Genomic DNA, 17,696 nt, shown 5'->3' with positions numbered 1-17,696 from the left:
GACTTGAATTTTTTTTTTTTTAAATTTTAGATACTTTATTAATCCCGTTAGGGAAATTATTCGCTGCATTTTGACCCATCCTAGAATTAGGAGCAGTGGGCTGCCACACTGAGTAGCGCCCGAGGAGCAATGAGGGTTGGGTACCTTGCTCAGGGGCACTTGAACCGGCGACCTTCCGGTTACAAGCCAAGTTCCCTTTCCACTTGTCCACAGGCTGCCCCAAAAATACAATAACTCCACTACATTTATCTCTCAGTTTCTGAATTGCCCGGGTTTGAAAGTGCCCGTTCTCCTCCTCCTCTCATCACAGAGGCAGCTGAGATGCAGCATTGGTGAGTCTCTATACCGTCCTGTCATTACGGGCAAGCCTAACTTTTTGAAGTTTGTAGTTACTGGGAAAGTCTGTTAAAACAAAAAGGGAATGTGACTGTTCTCGCTTCGTAAGTGTAGACATCTTCCCGCTAACGCCTGACTATATTAGCCTTTAGCTCGGGGTCAAAAGCGGGGATTCCCTCACTGAGTGACTGACAGAGCTCAGCTCAGCTGAACTGTGAGATGACCGAATTGTAATTCAGTTCAGTTCATTCACCCAAACGGATCATTTGTGAACAACACAACACGACTAGATGGCGGCCCCTATGAAGCAAGTCCTTTGCCTAAACTACTTATAAAAGGCTTATTCTAAGGCTACCTATTTAAATTTAAAACAATACGCCACTTTATGCGTAGTACATTCAACATTTACCAATAAACCCTTCTGAATCTTACACACCGGTTTTAAAAAGGTTTTTCTGATGGTTTATTTTTAGACTGTTCCCATCTCCCGCCCCTTCTGTTTCTTTCCCCCTCACTGTCTCTCTATGATGCTCCCTCGTTCATCTGTCTCCATTTCCTGCTCTTGCTTCATCCCTTCTTCCTGACTCCCACATATCTCTCTTAAAGGTGCAGGCAGTGCTGTCAGGGATGAGATTGGCACGTGTACGCGTCTCTGTGTGTGTGTTTGTGTGAGATGAGGATCATAGTAAAAAGATGGGAACAGAAAACTATTCAAATATGGTGAGCTTGTGTTTCTAAACGCACACTGTCAGAGAGGAGAGTTATTACTAATTCACACGGATGCTGCATTGTTCAGCATATGTTACAATACACAGCCTGGAACCAAGTAGTGGTCACTGTCACATGCCCCAAGAAAGATACTGGCAAAAATATGCCACACACACACACACACACAGGTATACATGCAAACACACACACAAACACAGAAGAATAATCGCCTTAGTACACTAACCCATTTGAGCATATCTATGCGCGAGAGACAGCGAGCGCACACATTCGCCGACACACAAACATTTCCCATCAGTGTTCAGGAATCAAGGACGCTGCGTCATCCTTCATAATCATTCAGCAGGATCACACTGCACCTTGATGTACATGCACTGTAAAGCCTGTGTGCTGCAAAATGCATGAGTACACCTCCTCAGACATGTCAGACATGAATCACAGTAAGTAAGGACGTTAATAATTCACCGTGAGTCAATTCATTCATGTTTAGAATTTAACCGACTGGAAAATGTCATTTCCATGGACCTCACACGCTGTGTAGTGAGGCGTTACACCAGCAGAGGGCAAACGGCGCTGTTGATATGAGCAAAAGAGGACGTTAAAGTGCGGGGAAATCTAACTGAGATGAAGCAGCTTCTGAGCGGACTACTAATTTCATGTATGTGTGCATTCATGACTTTAGACTATTACTAGTATTATGCTCCAATACCATACAAACAGTAAACACAGTCTTCCAGTTATTGAACAGCCACCAGTCCATTTGGGGAAAATGAGCTTCTGCTTCTCACTTGATTTATAACGCAAGTAAAAGAGGAAAATGTGAGTGATAGGTGGTATCATCCAATCCTGATTAAATCGCGATTCTAGACTCCTCAGAATGGTAGCTCAGATTCTCGCGGGTGACGTAGCGACCTGTTGCGGCTCGATTTTACTGTTACGTTGCTTTCAATGAATGATAGTGTTCTATTTCTGTGTGGATTCGGTGTCATGTGTAATCCTGCCTGCATGTCTGCTTTGGGTACACATGGGTAGGATTTAATTACTGCGAAGTTGCAGTAAAACAGCATTTATGAAGGAAAAATACCACTAAACCATGACTGCATGGAATTACTAGTGTAAAGGTACAGTAAAATATAGTTTTGACACAGATAGGTACTGCTAAAGCGTACTAATATCGCATAGCTGTGAAGTAATTTTAAAATTACCTGTGAAAATACAGTATCTAGGACAGTAATTTACTTTAAATATAACGCACAGTGATTTGCCGTGGAAGGAATACATCTAGTATCCAGTAATTTACTGTAAATGTACAGTCAAATACTGTATGTTATACTATGGATGAAGCTGCAGGTTCACAATAACTCGGTTTGTCCTTGTCTCTGTGTCTGTCTCCACTGGCACGTTCAGTCAATGACAGCGTGGATCATGTTACCCTCTGCTTACAGACTCTGAAACTCTTGGACGTCGTCCCAAACTACTTCCATTTCTCTGTTTATCATTTTTCTGATTTGTTGAAACAGGCGTGGGGCAACAAACAAGGTCTGATTACCCGACCTGGCGACTGCAATGACTGACGCAGTCTTTGTGCAAACACCTTGAAAAAATAATGCCCAGTGTCAACACTCCACAGATAATATCCAGCAGCATGTGTGGTCCAGTATACACACACACACACACACACACACACACACGCACAAACACGGTCATTCCACATTCACAGGCCACTGCAAAGCTCCAGTGGACAAATAAATTACTCCAAGACCATCCAAAAATAAACACACAAACATACACACAGAGTGCTTTTTTCTTAACACCGGTTGTACAATGTAAGCATGAAGTGTCTGAATATGTGTACATGTTAAGAGGCCAATTCATTTACTTAAATAAAGAACAAAACAATTGAATTTTCTGGCTAAGTGAAAACAATCAATCAACAGTTATCGACGTGAGCAGCTTCAGTGGCAGGAATGAGAACAAGATCATCTACAACTCAATGTGCACGAAAACCGGAATTACTATAGAACTACGTGTACAAATATGACTTTTGTAGAAATACGGAATGTCCCAACCTAGAGATATTGAGTAATGCATGGCATGAGGTGTAACTTCTGTGGCCTGACCTGAATCAGCAGATTTGGTAAACCTAAATTGTAAATGATTAAGAAATACTTTATACATCGTAGTGAAGTAAATTCGTAATATTAGATGTAGAATTAATAAGAGAGGCACTGGAAGTTCGGCCACCATAACCAGCGGCCAAAACGGCCAAAACCAACACGACCGAAACAGGATGTTATGATGACGCATGCAAAACTGCGGCCAGCACGCGCCTGTCTATTCAGATCAGATCAGTTTGGAACCCCAATAACGCAGTTCCAACAAGATGTGAGTACATGGTGGAACAGCACACAATGGAAAGTCTCTTTGCACGGAAGCGAAATTTGTGACTGTACTCGTTCCTCCTCAAAAGGATCATTACTTGGATGTGGGGATAAATTAGTGCATAGAGAAAAGGCTCGTCTGTCTGAACCAGATGGGGGGAATGCACCCTCGTTGTCTATGTTCGCTGAGATCCTCCTAAATACTTTCATAGATCCTTAATTGATTAATTATTGAAGCATGAAAATTAAGTTCCCACAGCCCCAGCCATAACAACAAAATTAGACTAAAAAAACAATGGTACAGAATTGGCATTTCGGTGCTTCGGTTTTCGGTTTCGGCCAACAATTTTCATTTCAGTGCATCCCTAGAAATAATTAAAGCACATTTGATTTTTCCTGAAAGTGCAGATTTCTTTTTTGCACTGAAATTGTGTATTAGATTTTTTCTCAATTTAAAGTTAAAGCTTCAAGTTTTAAATTAATAAAATAATACAGTGTGTATTCAAAAAAACAACAATATTTGACTAAATATGGTATGGAATTAATGATCCAGACCATATCACAATAGCTCCTATCGTAGATTTAACATTTATAGACCTTGCAAAGCCAGTTCCGAGTAAGACAATGGCAGACCTGTACACAAGTCAAATGCTGCTGAGATTTATGATTTAAAAGGAGCATAAATCATCTCAAATTTCACAGACTTCACAGACTGAGGTCAAGGTGAGGTGACACCTCTCAACGCAGTGCATTAAAACCTACCAAGCACACCAAGCCGATAGTTCATGGTGACGACGATGACGTTTCCATAGGCAGCGAGGACGCTGCCATCAAACATGTTCCCTGAGCCTTCCATGTATGAGCCTCCATGGATGAACAGCATGACCGGCTTCTTGCGACGATCCCGAATATCTGCACAACAAAAACAGAGGCGTTCACATATCTTTTTAAATTGTATTTCCAAGTTTGATCCAATCATTGAAATCCCTGTTAACCTCAACTGGCAGACCGACAGTTTAATTTGAAAGCTCTACTAAACAGTTAGACTCACTGGCCACTTTATTAGCTAGACAGGACACCTAATAAAGTGGCAGGAGTGGCACCCAGTGTGGTCTTCTCTACTGCTGCAGCTCCTCTGCTTCATATTTTGATATTTCATACTCAGAGATGGTCTTCTGCACAGCTTAGTCATAACACGTGGTTATTTGAGTTGGAAGTGCCATTCTCTGCTAACCCAACCATGACACATCCACTCAAATCACCTATACTTCCATTCTGTTGCTCAGTTTGAACTTGAACACCATGTCTACCTGTGACTTATGTTATGCAGCAGTTGAATAGCTACCTAATACAGTGGTCAGCAGGGCTGCACAATAAAACCTTTTCTAATCGCAATTTGAAACAGCAGAAAAAGACTGCATTTCAATTGTTCTATTTTTGACTGTTCTATGCTTTATATCGATCTAAAAAAGTAATTCATACTATGAATTGGTTACTAAATGAATTGCAAACTGTTTTAATGGTCTATTAACAAGTATAAGTGATTGTTTATAAAATAAAAATAAAAAAGTTCTGTGATTTAAACATGTATGTCAATGTGTTTTGGTGCTCGTCACGGATTGTCCATAACAAACACCATGTTCAAGCATAAGGGTGTCCCATATGTGCATTTGGCACCAGGATACCCTTGGCCGTGAGTCGTGTTGTCGGACCTGCGGCCATATGTCTTGGATACTCGGTTTAAGAGAGGGTCGGAAATGTTAACTCATCACCAGTGAGTTGGCTCCGATGACAGGGAGGATGCCTGGCAGACTTAAGGTCTGCTGTCAACTCTCACTGGAGCAGTTCACAGCTGGGTGTGAAGCGGCTGGGATGAGAATCAGCACCTCAAAAATCCGAGACCATGGTTCCTAAGTCAGAAAAGGGTAGAGTGCCCTCCTCTGGTCGGGAGTGAGATCCTGCCCCAGGTGGAGGAGTTTAAGTATCTTGTTCTCGGAGCGAGAGGTCGTCAAACGGATCGGTGCGGCATCTGCAGTAATGCAGGCTCTGAATCGTCATGGTCTGTCATGGTAAAGAAGGAGCTGAGAAAGTGAATGTGAGGGAGTGAGTGTAAGTGCACCACAGGAATTCCCACAAGTCTAGGTCTATAGCAGAGATGGTTCAAGTTTCCCTGAGCCAGCTCTAAAAACTTTCTTCAAAAAGGAAGGTTTTAAGTCTAACTTCAAATACAGAGAGGCTCCGCCTCCCAAACAGTCGCCGGGAGCTGGTTCCACAGGAGAGGAGCCTGGTAACTGAAGGTTCTGAACCACAAGTAAGCCAGTAGTTGGGGATTGAAGTGATCTGTTAGGATAAGGTAAAACTAGTTCTTTAAGGCATGATGGGGAGTGCTCATTAAGTGCTTTGTACGTGAGGAGGAGGAGGATTTTAAATTTAATTTTAAACTGTACAGGGAGCCAGTGTAGAGAAGCTAACACTGGAGTGGTCGATACCATAAAATATTGATACCCAGTAAATGTACGTCAGAAAAATCACAATGACATACTTTATCCAGTGAATGTATATAAAACCTCCTTATGGAGAATTTTGTAACCATTCACAGGGAATGAGTTCTTAGAAAAAAAGAGGACGAAGATACTAAGTATGGCACAATGTTGGCAACAAGTTCTGTATTTCATGTCTGCCCCACAGGGCTTATCCTCCATATTTTAGTCTGTGATGTCTGTTTCACTCTTCCCTCTTGTGTGCAGTGATGGTACCTTCCAGAGCTGCTATGCTCCTTGTGTGGAGCAAATGGTGCAGCCAGTTCCGAGTCCCTCTCTGGTTATTGTATGCCCATCAGTGCGTTGCTATGGTTCACTCTGCCAGCATGAGTGTGTATGTGTGAATGTGAGAGTGTGTGTGTGTGTGTGTGTGTGTGCTCTTTCTCTGACACCCCCTTTGCAGCGTCTGTGGTATGGTCTGGTATGGAGTGTGGTAAGGATGAGAGACCCTGGCCTCTGCAACGTGCAGGGCCAGTGGTTAATTTTCTGTGAAAGACAGACCAAGAGGAAACATAAGTAACGTAACATAAGACATATGTTTACTCCTGATGAGCTCCAGCACTCAAAGATGAGGAGACGGAGAGGGGGAGAAAAAGAGATGACAAATCTGTGATCTGATTGGAAGTTTACACCAAATAAAAAACTAAACCAAAACATAAAATTGTGCCATATATAATAAAGAATGGTAATGCACTGGGACTCACACACACAGACAGACACACACACACATACCACACACAAACTCTTGCATAGGCAGCTACGATGTGGAGTCGCTATGGAAACTGCCTCTCGCTAATAGAACTGCACCAGCCATTCCGTTGCACCGGCTCGCTGAGTGCCTGTTGCCGTGGTAACAAATTCCACTCACGTATTTGCACACCCGCCTGCATCACCACCTGAATCTCAGGTTACACATGCACTTGGGTGCGTCACTCACAGTCTTACATACACGGCCACGTACACACACACACACGCACAGTGTAAAACGGCACATATGGCTTCACACATGCAGGAATCACACGTCACACAGATGACACAAGCTGACTGGCTAAGAATATACATTTTATACACACCACAGTGCTCCTTATTTTTCTCTCTTCCCTATTTGCGCTGTGAACCTGGGACTGATTTCCCAAAGGATATGTAAACAAGTTCAATTATCCCTGGCATTACCAGGATAGTACAGAGAGGAGTGACATCAGCAGCAGCAGCAGCACTGCCATAAATTTTATGCTCAGAGAGGAAGACAGCGCTGCTTCAACCTATGTTTTCTTTCACTGTTAAATTCCTATTTTCGTGCTGCAGACCATCACTAAAACATGACAATTTAAATGAATATTATGTAATATGTTGGCTTTTTTTTTCTTGTATGTTAATTTGATGTAATACAATTGCTATGTAAAGTATGTGCATATCAATCTGTGGGCTTGCTCATGTTTAAACAGTATCAAATGTATATTAAAAAGAGGTCATTATTGACATTTATAACGCATTGGGTTTACATTCATATTATTAATGTTTAGGTGAAAAATGAGTGGGAACTAATATTTACATAGCTATGCAATAATTACTTATTACTTATATGGTTTATTATATTGTATAATGCAGTAATTCCCAAAGTATGGGTTGGGACCCACAGATGGGTTTTTTTGGGGTTCCGAAACAATTATGCAAAATTTGGCCAACCTTTTAGTTGAGACGTATGTGTATGTGAATTAAATGGAAATTTAATAAAAAATATAATTAATTCACTAAACATTTCTTGAAATGATTGAATTACCAACTCAAATTGATATTACAGTGTTACAGATATAGCTGTACATTTCCTCTTGTCACGATTATGTTAAGATCAGTAACAAAGCACATGTAGACTGGTCGAAACTCCTCCTGAGGTTTGACTATCTGATGGACCCTCCTCTCCAGAATCCCCAAATAGACCTTACCCGGGAGGCTGGGGAGGTCTTCCCTGACACTATGTGTCAAGGTCAGCAGCATCCCATCCCCAATCAGTGTTAACGGTGCACTGCTTCCCCGTCCAGAGCCGTCAGATGGTTGACCACAATCTCCTTGAAGCCGTCCAGAAATCTTTTTTTGGATGGCGTTGTAGTCAACCATGGCAGAGACCAGCAAAAACATGACTACAATCTGCTAGCGGTGCTCACTGGCCTCCAGCTCAATACTGAAAAGTGTCATTTCAACCAGAAAACCCTGCAGTTCCTGGGCCACATCCTTTCAGCCCAAGGTTGGCTACCAAATGAGGATCACCTTCAGGCACTGGTATACTTCCGGTCGCATACTGCGGACCCTGTTATACATGCACGTCAGGGTCCTGTAGTATCTGACTTCACCATCAGAACTGGATGCAGAAATAGGACCCATTCCTACCAAAGAAGAAGAGAACATAGCTACAGCTCCCTTGGACACTTCTGGTTCGAGCGGCTCACAGCTGAAAGGTACGTCGGGCAGGGGAGTCGGGGTGTCAGACAGTTCGAGGGTTCCCAGGTCGAGGCTCGGGTGACTATTTTTGGCAAAATGTTTTTTTCTGCTTGGTGAGCGGGACCTACTGGTAGGGTGGAAATTCAGTTCGCACATTCCGCTGTGCATGCGCACCCAAACCCACAGTTCCAAAATTTGGGGCTGCACACGCGTTGTGCGTTATCAACATCATGTGCGTTGGGTCCTAGCCTGTAGAGCCGTGACAGAAGCTCCAGTGCCTAGCGATGCCACAGCTTGACGCTCATTCCTAGGGCTCACGGCATGATATCTAAAGTTTGTCCAAAACCATGCGTCTTTGGTGCGACACATAGTTGCAAGAATGCCTGCGTGTTGACACATTCAAGTGGACTGCAGCTGCACAGGCAAATTTTTACACAGTAAAGGCTTGTATAATAATGTAAACAGCACAGCACTGGCAGTCTTTGACCCCAAAGACGGGGGTCTACTGACACAAATGCACCCTGATAAGACAGATTTGCTTCATGTTCACTTACACCTGCTGAACGGAAACATTCCATTGTGGAGAAGGTGGCATTAGCCAGTGTGTGGGCAGCTGAAAAGTGGAGGACTTTTCTGTGGGGGACAAGAATCCCGCTGTGCACAGACAATAAGGCCCTGACCACACTGCTAGCCCACATGAGCATTGAAGTACAAGGGAATCCCCAGCAGGAGTGGTTTCTAGCAGGGACTCCAAAAAAGAGTGGATACTCTGAACAGTCAGGACCCATCCCCCGACCAAAAGGCAGAGGGAGGCTACCCTCTCGTCCACCGGGGTGAACCCCAATGCACAGGCTCGTAGCTGGGGAGCAATAAGTATGCCCACTCCCACTCGATGCCTCTCACCAGGGGCAACTCCCGAGTGGAGATGAGTCCTACCCCTCTCAAGAAGACTGGTACTGGAGTCCAAGCTGTGTATCAAGGCAAGAAAGACCACATCTAGTCGGAACCTCTCAACCTTGTGCACCAGCTCAGGCTCCTTCCCCGCCATAGAGGTGATGTTCCATGTCCAGAGAGCCGAATAGTTAAAAATGTGTATTTTGTATGTTCCTCTTGGATTGAATTGACCATCCGTCGTTTTAAACGACCTCATAAAATCACTGGTGAGCAGCAGCCGTCACTGTCAGACATTTATAAATCACAGGAAAAAGCTGCATCAATCACTCCACTCATCTAATCCACTTCATCCCGTCTTTAATACATTTCACTTCCCTATGGTTTCTTGGGTCACACATTCATGTGCAGGTCCTTTGCGCCACATTTACATTTTCAAGTGCTATTAATTCTGCTACTTTATAAAAGTCCCTGCTGATTCCTCACACAGCTTAACACTTTATTTTGAAGCACTTGTGATTCTCTTTGCATTTATTTAATGTTTAAATGCATGTATAAAAATGCCACTTTTAAGTTTTTTTATATTTATCTCGTATTTTCTTTGTAGGATGTTTATTTTTTATTATGTTTTGTAGGAAAATCCCCCTCCGTCCAATCTTCAAGCCTCTGCTCCATTAGCCTTGAGAGGAAAATGTATTTCCCCATTGACATTATCTTTGATTGGTTTTCTAAAAGGCTGAAACATGAAGTTAAACGGTAAAGTGTGCGCTATTGGACTGGACAGTTAAATATAAGCAACTTCCAATATTTATGATAAATCATGAATTGTGTGTGGCTTCGTTGCTGTTTCCTATTATGAGAAAGCAATTACTAAGATTGCATTTAAGTAGTTTTACCACTGACAATAAACATCTCTCTAGCTCAAAATGTAACCGCACTGTGAGTGTTTTTGACCTCATGAAGTGCACAACAATGAAACTAAAGTCAATCTTTTACCATATCTGACTACAAGCTGAAATCATATCTTAATATCTCAATATTTCAGAGCCACAGGAACACTGGGAAAATTAAAAGCTATTCATATTAACTGAATCCAATACAGCGGTAGGAGGTGTGACAAAAAAACCCTCAATGGAAAACATAAGAACCCAACTATTATGGGATAAAATATAATGTTTATCTATGATGCATTAACAAAAAAGTGAATAGAAGAAGTGTAAAAGGAGAAAACTTTCTGTACATTGCTTGCCGAGGGACTACATTTGGAAATGAGCAGTTTTGCTGAAATATATACAAGGTTAATGTTTTATTATGTACTGTCCCATGCTAAATACATAATATTAGGGAAATTACAACTTGTACAATGACGTTTAGTGTTTTCTATGGATTTAACTTGATGCTCTAAAAAAATATTAACAGTGGACATTTTATCTTTTAAAAAAAACATGTTCATATTATCTCTAAAACACATGGTTGAGTGTATTTTAGAGAGAATATATATTCTAAATATAGCACTAAATAAGATTAGATAAGATAAGATTGTCCAGTTTTTCATTGACTTCTAGAAAGAGTTAAGCTATTTCTTGATTTTGTCGGAATTACAATTATTTGATTAATAATAAAAGAGAAAGAATAGAATAGCCTTTCCATTGCTGTGTCAGTTTTAAAAAAAAGTCATTGTCTATATCAGTCAGATAGGGTTGCCAAATCTTCAAATCTTCATTTCTAAAATGTATTATATTGGTTGGAGGTTGGAGTCAGACTTTATTGTGTCTTTACACTTCCTGGCAATGCACAAAGCTATTTCCAAAAATCTTTTTTGAAAGTTACTTAAATATGCATCAGTTGCTGTCAGGTTTCCCAGCAAGCAATGCTGCTGATCTAATGGGAAAGTAAATACATCCACTAAGTTTTGCAATAACGTCACACAGACATCTCGCCGAAAGGCTTTACATTTTGTGCACAACCAGGTACAAAGTGAGAATGAGTTCTCCTCCAATGAATTCATATACTGGATAATAGAATCAGATGTGTGTGTTGAAAGGGGCTCAGCAGGAGTAGAAAGGTGGGGGGGGAGGGTCACAGGGTTCAACTGTTACACTCAGATCCACTTCCTATATTTCCAACAAGGAGGTCACCGTGTCTCCTGCCTGCCACTTAAACACTGGAACATTATAACTGCACTATGGCCGTCCCTGGGGCTGGGCATTGTATCAGTGTTATATCCACATTGTGGTTTAAAAAGCTGCTGCACTGATATTCATATTTATTTTACTGAATAAATATATGAAATACACTTATCATAATCAATTATATATTATATATATTGATAAAAACAATACATAAAAGAAATACATGGAATTGACCAAATTATATTTTCATTGGGTTGGAGACTGTGATGTTTCTTTTTTTTTTATATGTGGCTCAGACATGTTTTGTGTGTGTGTGTTTTGTTTGTTTTCCCTTCATTTTGTTTGTGTGTGTGTGTGTGTACATGGTGGTTGTTCCAAATGCTGCCAAACAACGTCCAACTGTTAATGTGCTTGTGCTCGTCTATGATGTTTCATTCTCCATCAGAGTATGGAGACGTCCTGTGACGAGGTGCAAGCAGGAGGCCGGGATGTCACAATAGTTTGGTGGAACGTTAAGGGGCTTGGCGACGTTAAAAGGGATAAAGTTTTTCAACATCTTAAACCTTAAGCTGCAGATGTGATATTCCCAGAGGAAACTCACATCAGAGCAACGGAACAACAAAAATGAAGGTACAGCTGGATATCAAAAGGATATCAATCACCATTGAGCCGGTGGTATGGCCATTGTCTTTATGAAAAATACTCCATTCCAACTCACCTCCCTTACAACTGACTCTAATATTCGGATATAGTATTGATATAATTATTTTATGGGAGTTTTCATCTTTAACAATTTGATCACTAACAGCAAATACCATAACATATTACTATCTGACCATAGGCCAATGTCAATTTAAACCTCTCTCTTCCTATGCAGATGTTTCCACAATAAATTTGTGGAAACAATTACTAATCTAAAACATTTCATAGAAATTAATGACAATGGTAAGGTGTCAGATTCCACCCTTATCAAGGCTCAACATTCTCTGAAGACTATAATAAATATGAATATAATTGTATCATCGGCAGTCAAATTAGCAGTTGTCTTTTGAAACTGAGGCAAAAACATTTTGAATTGGAGACAAGCCTCAGGGGCTCCTGTCGCAGCAGCTTAGGGTATACAGGCATTTACTTACTTTATTTATTTTTACATTTTTACATGTCTGAGCTTGGTTTTGTGATTATGATGTTGCTTCGTCTTTGAAAAGTGCAAACATAAAATAATAATAATAAAAAAAGTATTATCTGAAATGAAAGGCAATAACTGTATGAGCATGTAATGCAGATCATAAACAGTGTATGTTTTATTTTAGAGTGTATTTACAGTGTATTGTTCCCTTTGAGAAGCACAAATAAACCCAGTGAAAAAACCTGTGTAGCTTTATATCCCCATATATCATATATTGGGTATATAGTCTTTCTTTTAAGCATGACAGAAATAAAGATTTGAATATATTGTTTCCAATGATATAAAAAAGTATATTGTGATAAGTATTGCCGAGCCTAATTTATTTAACAATTATTATTACACTTATTTGACGAATCTAAGAATTGATTTTATGATTATTTTTAGCACTAATCTTTTGCTTAGGTATTATTTTTACCAGTTTTTCAATTCATATTACTAGGGCTGCCACATTTAAGTATTTTGGTAGTTAGATACTTAAAATAGAAAGAAATAAACAGAACATTTACCACAAGTTACAGGTGTGTGTCATATTTACCTAACCCTAACTTCACTGGTATATTTGATATGCTTCTACCACACAGACCATGAATAAAAAGTATGATGAGGCCAAACTGGAAGTAACTATATAATGAACAGCCACCAGAGGACATCTCCACTGGTTGCAAAAACAACTCAGAGCCTTTTCTCACTCGATTTGTAAAGCCACTAAAAATAGCGGTAAATGGTCTCAATCACTCCAACAATAGGAACCTGGTTGCCGGTCAGAATGGGTATTTCTAGCATATATGCTATAATGCAAACATTATATAGCTATATAAGCATGATGGAAAAAACAAAAACATGCAATTAAAATACCTTCCTCCCTTGGTCTGTTCATTGTAGACTCATCAGGTTTTTTTGTCAGTGGACCTAAGGTTCAGAAAAAAAGGGGAAAAAAGAGACACAAAAGAGACAAAATTCAAAAAGATTGCATTTGCACGAAAAACAAAACAAGAAAAATATTACAAGAGAAGAACAGCACAACTGTTAGATGTTATGCTTGGTTACATTTGTGAAGACAAAATGTTTACAAGATTACCGTTTCCTGGAAAGATAAGCCCCCCCCCCCCCCAAAACTCATCTGTTTCAACTGCTTTAGGTCTAGTCACGGACTCCCTCATAAATAACCCTGGAGGCCACTTCCCCTCAACCCTTCTTCCAATCAGTCCTGACACGTTGCTGCTTTGCAAAGAAAAATCAATGAGCAGAATCAAGCCATCACTCTTTTTGGTCAAGGGAAAAAAAGCCAAGGAATGCCAGGATACAGGATACACCCTGTACTAAACTGGAAATTAAACTTAAAATGGTTTGTTTCCTACCTGTTTACATACCAAGGAATGTATACAGACAAAAGGCCCATGACAGGATTCCCCACACCAAGGTCAAAGAGGAACCCCACATTAAGCTTTCATGGTAACACCAGTTAAATGCCCCATAGGGCAGAGCCAATAACAAGCATTTATCACAGCGACCAACCAACGCACTGGCCTGTCACCCTCTGCAAGTCTGAACTGATAAAAATCTTATTAATGTGTCTTATTCTGTCAGTGGAGCTTTCTGTCAGAGCTTAATTAGCCTTGTGCTTTGCATTGTTATAAGGCACAGTCAACATATGGCCCCAGGGCTGGTTTCAGCCCATGAACTGGCTTTATCTGGCCCACGATGTCTGAAAATAGAAGCAAAAGTCTATAAAATGCCGCATTATGAATGACTCTCAGGGCTGGACTTGAGATGATGATCAGTATCTGTAGAGTGCTAAAGTAAAACTGTAGTACAAATACAAACAATTGCATGGAGCTTCACTTATAACTTACAACAACAAAAATAAAAGCCAGCTCCTTTACACTAAAATTTGTGATTAAAACCGCCGATATAGATGAAATGTTTACATGATCTTCTAGAGGGGAGAACAGCAGAGCACTACTTCATCCCTCTGAGCACAGCCTCCACTAGATTCTATAAATTCTTGCCAGGTACTCTTGGTAACTTCTGCACGCACCAACTGTAGAACATCTCTGCATAGTTGGCTGACAGCTCACCAGAAATAGTCGGCCAAGAGATATAATGTATAGGCAATTGTCCGTTACATACAGACATTACTTTGAATGCTTGAACTATTGACCAAACAAATGTTAGATCTTGTGTCACCCAACAACATTCCATTGCTGCACTCACAGTGATGCATTTTACATCATGACTGATGGAGGCAAGGCTGAAGCACGACAGCTACATTGAGCTAGTAAAGCAACACAGCTGTATACCGTTGGACAATGGCTGAAAACACAGAGTAATACATTAAAAGTTGGATTCCACTGCTACTAATAAACCTGGATGTTCACATGTTCACAATTGCATTTTAATCTCGTGCTCTGCCAATAGAATGCAAAGCAAATCAGGCGGTCCTTAAACCACTGCTGGACTATGTTCCTGCATGTACTCTATACGAGTAACATGACGTTCAAAGAAAGATAAACAATTACTCAAACTTAACTTAACTTTTGAAAAATCTAAAGGGGAATGTATCTTTCTGTGAGAATAAGAGGAGAGAGGGAGAGAAAGTTTTCTGGCAGTGGTTTGATAACATGAAGTCCACAGGGGGTGACAGAAGATTTGCATATATTGAATATCAACAAATATCGGTTGCATTTAAACCACTGACAAATGAGTTCACATCATGTTGCCATACTTTTGGCTCTTCAGGACTCTCTCTCTCTCTGTTTCTCAGTAGTGGATACATCTTGTTTTGCCTGGTGACATTCCAGCCGTACCCAGAGGAAGTCATTTGTTTTATGTCAGGATGGGGCAAAGTATCAGCAACATTGCGCTAGTAAAGCAAGACAGCTGCAAGTTTGGAGTACGCCTAAAAAACACAAAGGCTGTGCCCACGAAAAGTTTCGGAAGTGAATTCTACTGCTTAAAAAATGCTAAACAATAAACCTAACCTAACCTACCCAACCCCTGCGCTGCCTCTACTGTATTTACAGACAGTACCACGGTCAGGTCTGATAGTATTGCTTGACAGATCTTGTTTTCAGGTGAAGGATGCAGCATACAAATAATTTGGTGTAGGTTGGTGTGGTGGTTAGCACCCTTGGTAGTTGTTTGTGTCCAGGGTGCACCCCGCCTGTCGCCATATGTCAGCTAAGATTGGCACAGCTCCCCCCCCGTGACCCTCATGTGGAGGATTAAGTGGTAGAAGATGGACGTTTTTGTTCACAAAGACCAGAGGCAGAATAATATCAACAAAGGTTACACACTTCAGCCTTTCAAAAATTTGATGTGCTGTCATAACTCAGGCGAAGGATGCAGCCTACAAATAATGTATGTACATACTATGTATGTCAGTATGTTCCTCTATAAAAACTATTGCCCCCTTGGTTCACATGGTTTCAAGAAATACAAAAAAAATAACACCCACTGAACACCCACATGCCACAGGAAGCGTCTTCAGAGTGTCCTTTTCATCTGCCTCCTTGTTCCCACCCAGCTCTCGTTGCAGTCACTTATTTTTTTTTTTGTAAAATACTCTACATTCAGTTGCCAAAGGGGGGTTTATCACTCTGCCAGTGCTGACATGTCTCTTTCTGTCAATCTGCCGCGAACATCACAGTGAAGTGATATTTGCAGATGTTTTCCTTTCATACCGCTACACGTGGTGAAAGAGAGCATCACGCCACTCTGCACTGCATTTTCACTCTATATGAATATGGTTTTCTGATATAAAATGTTTATCTGCTGTCTAAATGGAGAGGGGATCAATGCTGAATGAGTTTGCTGCATCCTCCGAGTGGCACTATGCAGGCGCCAGATCCAGAAAGCACTTCCTGTCATAAAGGGACATGATACAGTAGTGCAAAAGACAGGTAGACAGACCGGTAATGGATAAAAAGGCACATTATACCTCCGTCTTGTCAGCACTCCTCCACTACTTAGCACCACTCTAAAACCACACCTTGCCGCTTAATGGAGACCTCCCTGATTTGATTCATTTTCTAATGTTCAATAAAGGAGCAAACTATATGTGAGGGTGAGCTCTGCTCAAGCAAACAGTCTTACTTTGTAATGGACTATCAGAATGCAGCCTTCGCAAGTTGTATCTCGCAGTCGAGGAGCAAAAGTAGAAAAACAAAAAGGTAAATTGATCGTCAGAATAGTGTAGGAAGTGTTTGAAACAACAATTCAGGCAACACAGAGCTCTGGTTTGAAAGGTGAGTCTAGCCAAGAAGTAAACGTTTATTCAATAGCTACCAGGGGGCAAAAACACCTCAGTTTGAATGGCAGACAATCTGAAAAATTAGCTGCATTCCACTTGAATTGAGTTAATGGTCTCAGTTTAAGTTACTTTCAGCTGTTCTTCGGTCTTCCATGATGTTTATTTTATATGTTCTATGATATTTAGCCTGGATAAATGGGAGGGATGCATCAGCAAGAGCATCTGGCTTAAAAAAAAACATCTCTCTGCCAAATCAAACATGTGGATCACTGAAAAAGCAGTGGAAAAAGTCAAAAGATATGTATGTTCTCCACACATATCTGTAAAACAAAAACAATCAGTTATTTTCATAGATTGCATATGCGTAATTTTCCTTCAAACAGCCAGTGAAGTTGCCCTCTCCCTTCTTTTTATCGATTTCATTAACGGATTACTAAGAAATATTATTAATTTGTGAAAAAAAACCAAATTACAACGGGCACAATGTGGTTTAGACTTGTCAACAGACTTTTTATGTATGAGTTTGGGAAAATAGTAAAGATGTTGCCAGAGGAAACACACAATATTTCCAAACTACACAGCAGAGAACCCTGCCAGTAGGTTCTGTCGCTACTACTGCGAGTACTACTACTACTACTACTGGTCAGTATGTGTTGACCGACACAGGAGCATAAGGCTTGGCTCGTCCCTGTACAGTTTGACCTAATGTAGCTCCATCTCTCTAGTCAACAGCGTTTCTTTTCGGTTCAGTGAACCAGTGGCCAGAGAGCAAGCTGTCTCCCTTCCCTTTCCATTTCCTCAGTGCAGTAAATG

The 17,696-nt window shown here is 40.8% G+C and overlaps 1 protein-coding gene across 1 annotated transcript in view; it reads right to left on the bottom strand.

Annotated features, from left to right (window-relative positions):
• Positions 1 to 17,696, bottom strand: part of nlgn2b (neuroligin 2b) — a 77,542-nt gene that overhangs the window by 20,175 nt on the left and 39,671 nt on the right. The window contains exons 3-4 of the mRNA XM_058628165.1: positions 13,487 to 13,540; positions 4,206 to 4,355 (exon numbers count right to left, since the gene is read on the bottom strand). Coding sequence (XP_058484148.1) covers positions 4,206 to 4,355; positions 13,487 to 13,540 — 204 coding nt within the window. The remainder of the gene's footprint in view (positions 1 to 4,205; positions 4,356 to 13,486; positions 13,541 to 17,696) is intronic.

Source organism: Solea solea, chromosome 4 (genome assembly GCF_958295425.1).
Source record: "Solea solea chromosome 4, fSolSol10.1, whole genome shotgun sequence".
In the NCBI taxonomy this organism is placed as follows: Eukaryota; Metazoa; Chordata; class Actinopteri; order Pleuronectiformes; family Soleidae; genus Solea; species Solea solea.
Note: the sequence above shows the minus strand (reverse complement) of the source record. Positions and strands in the feature narration are given on the sequence as shown.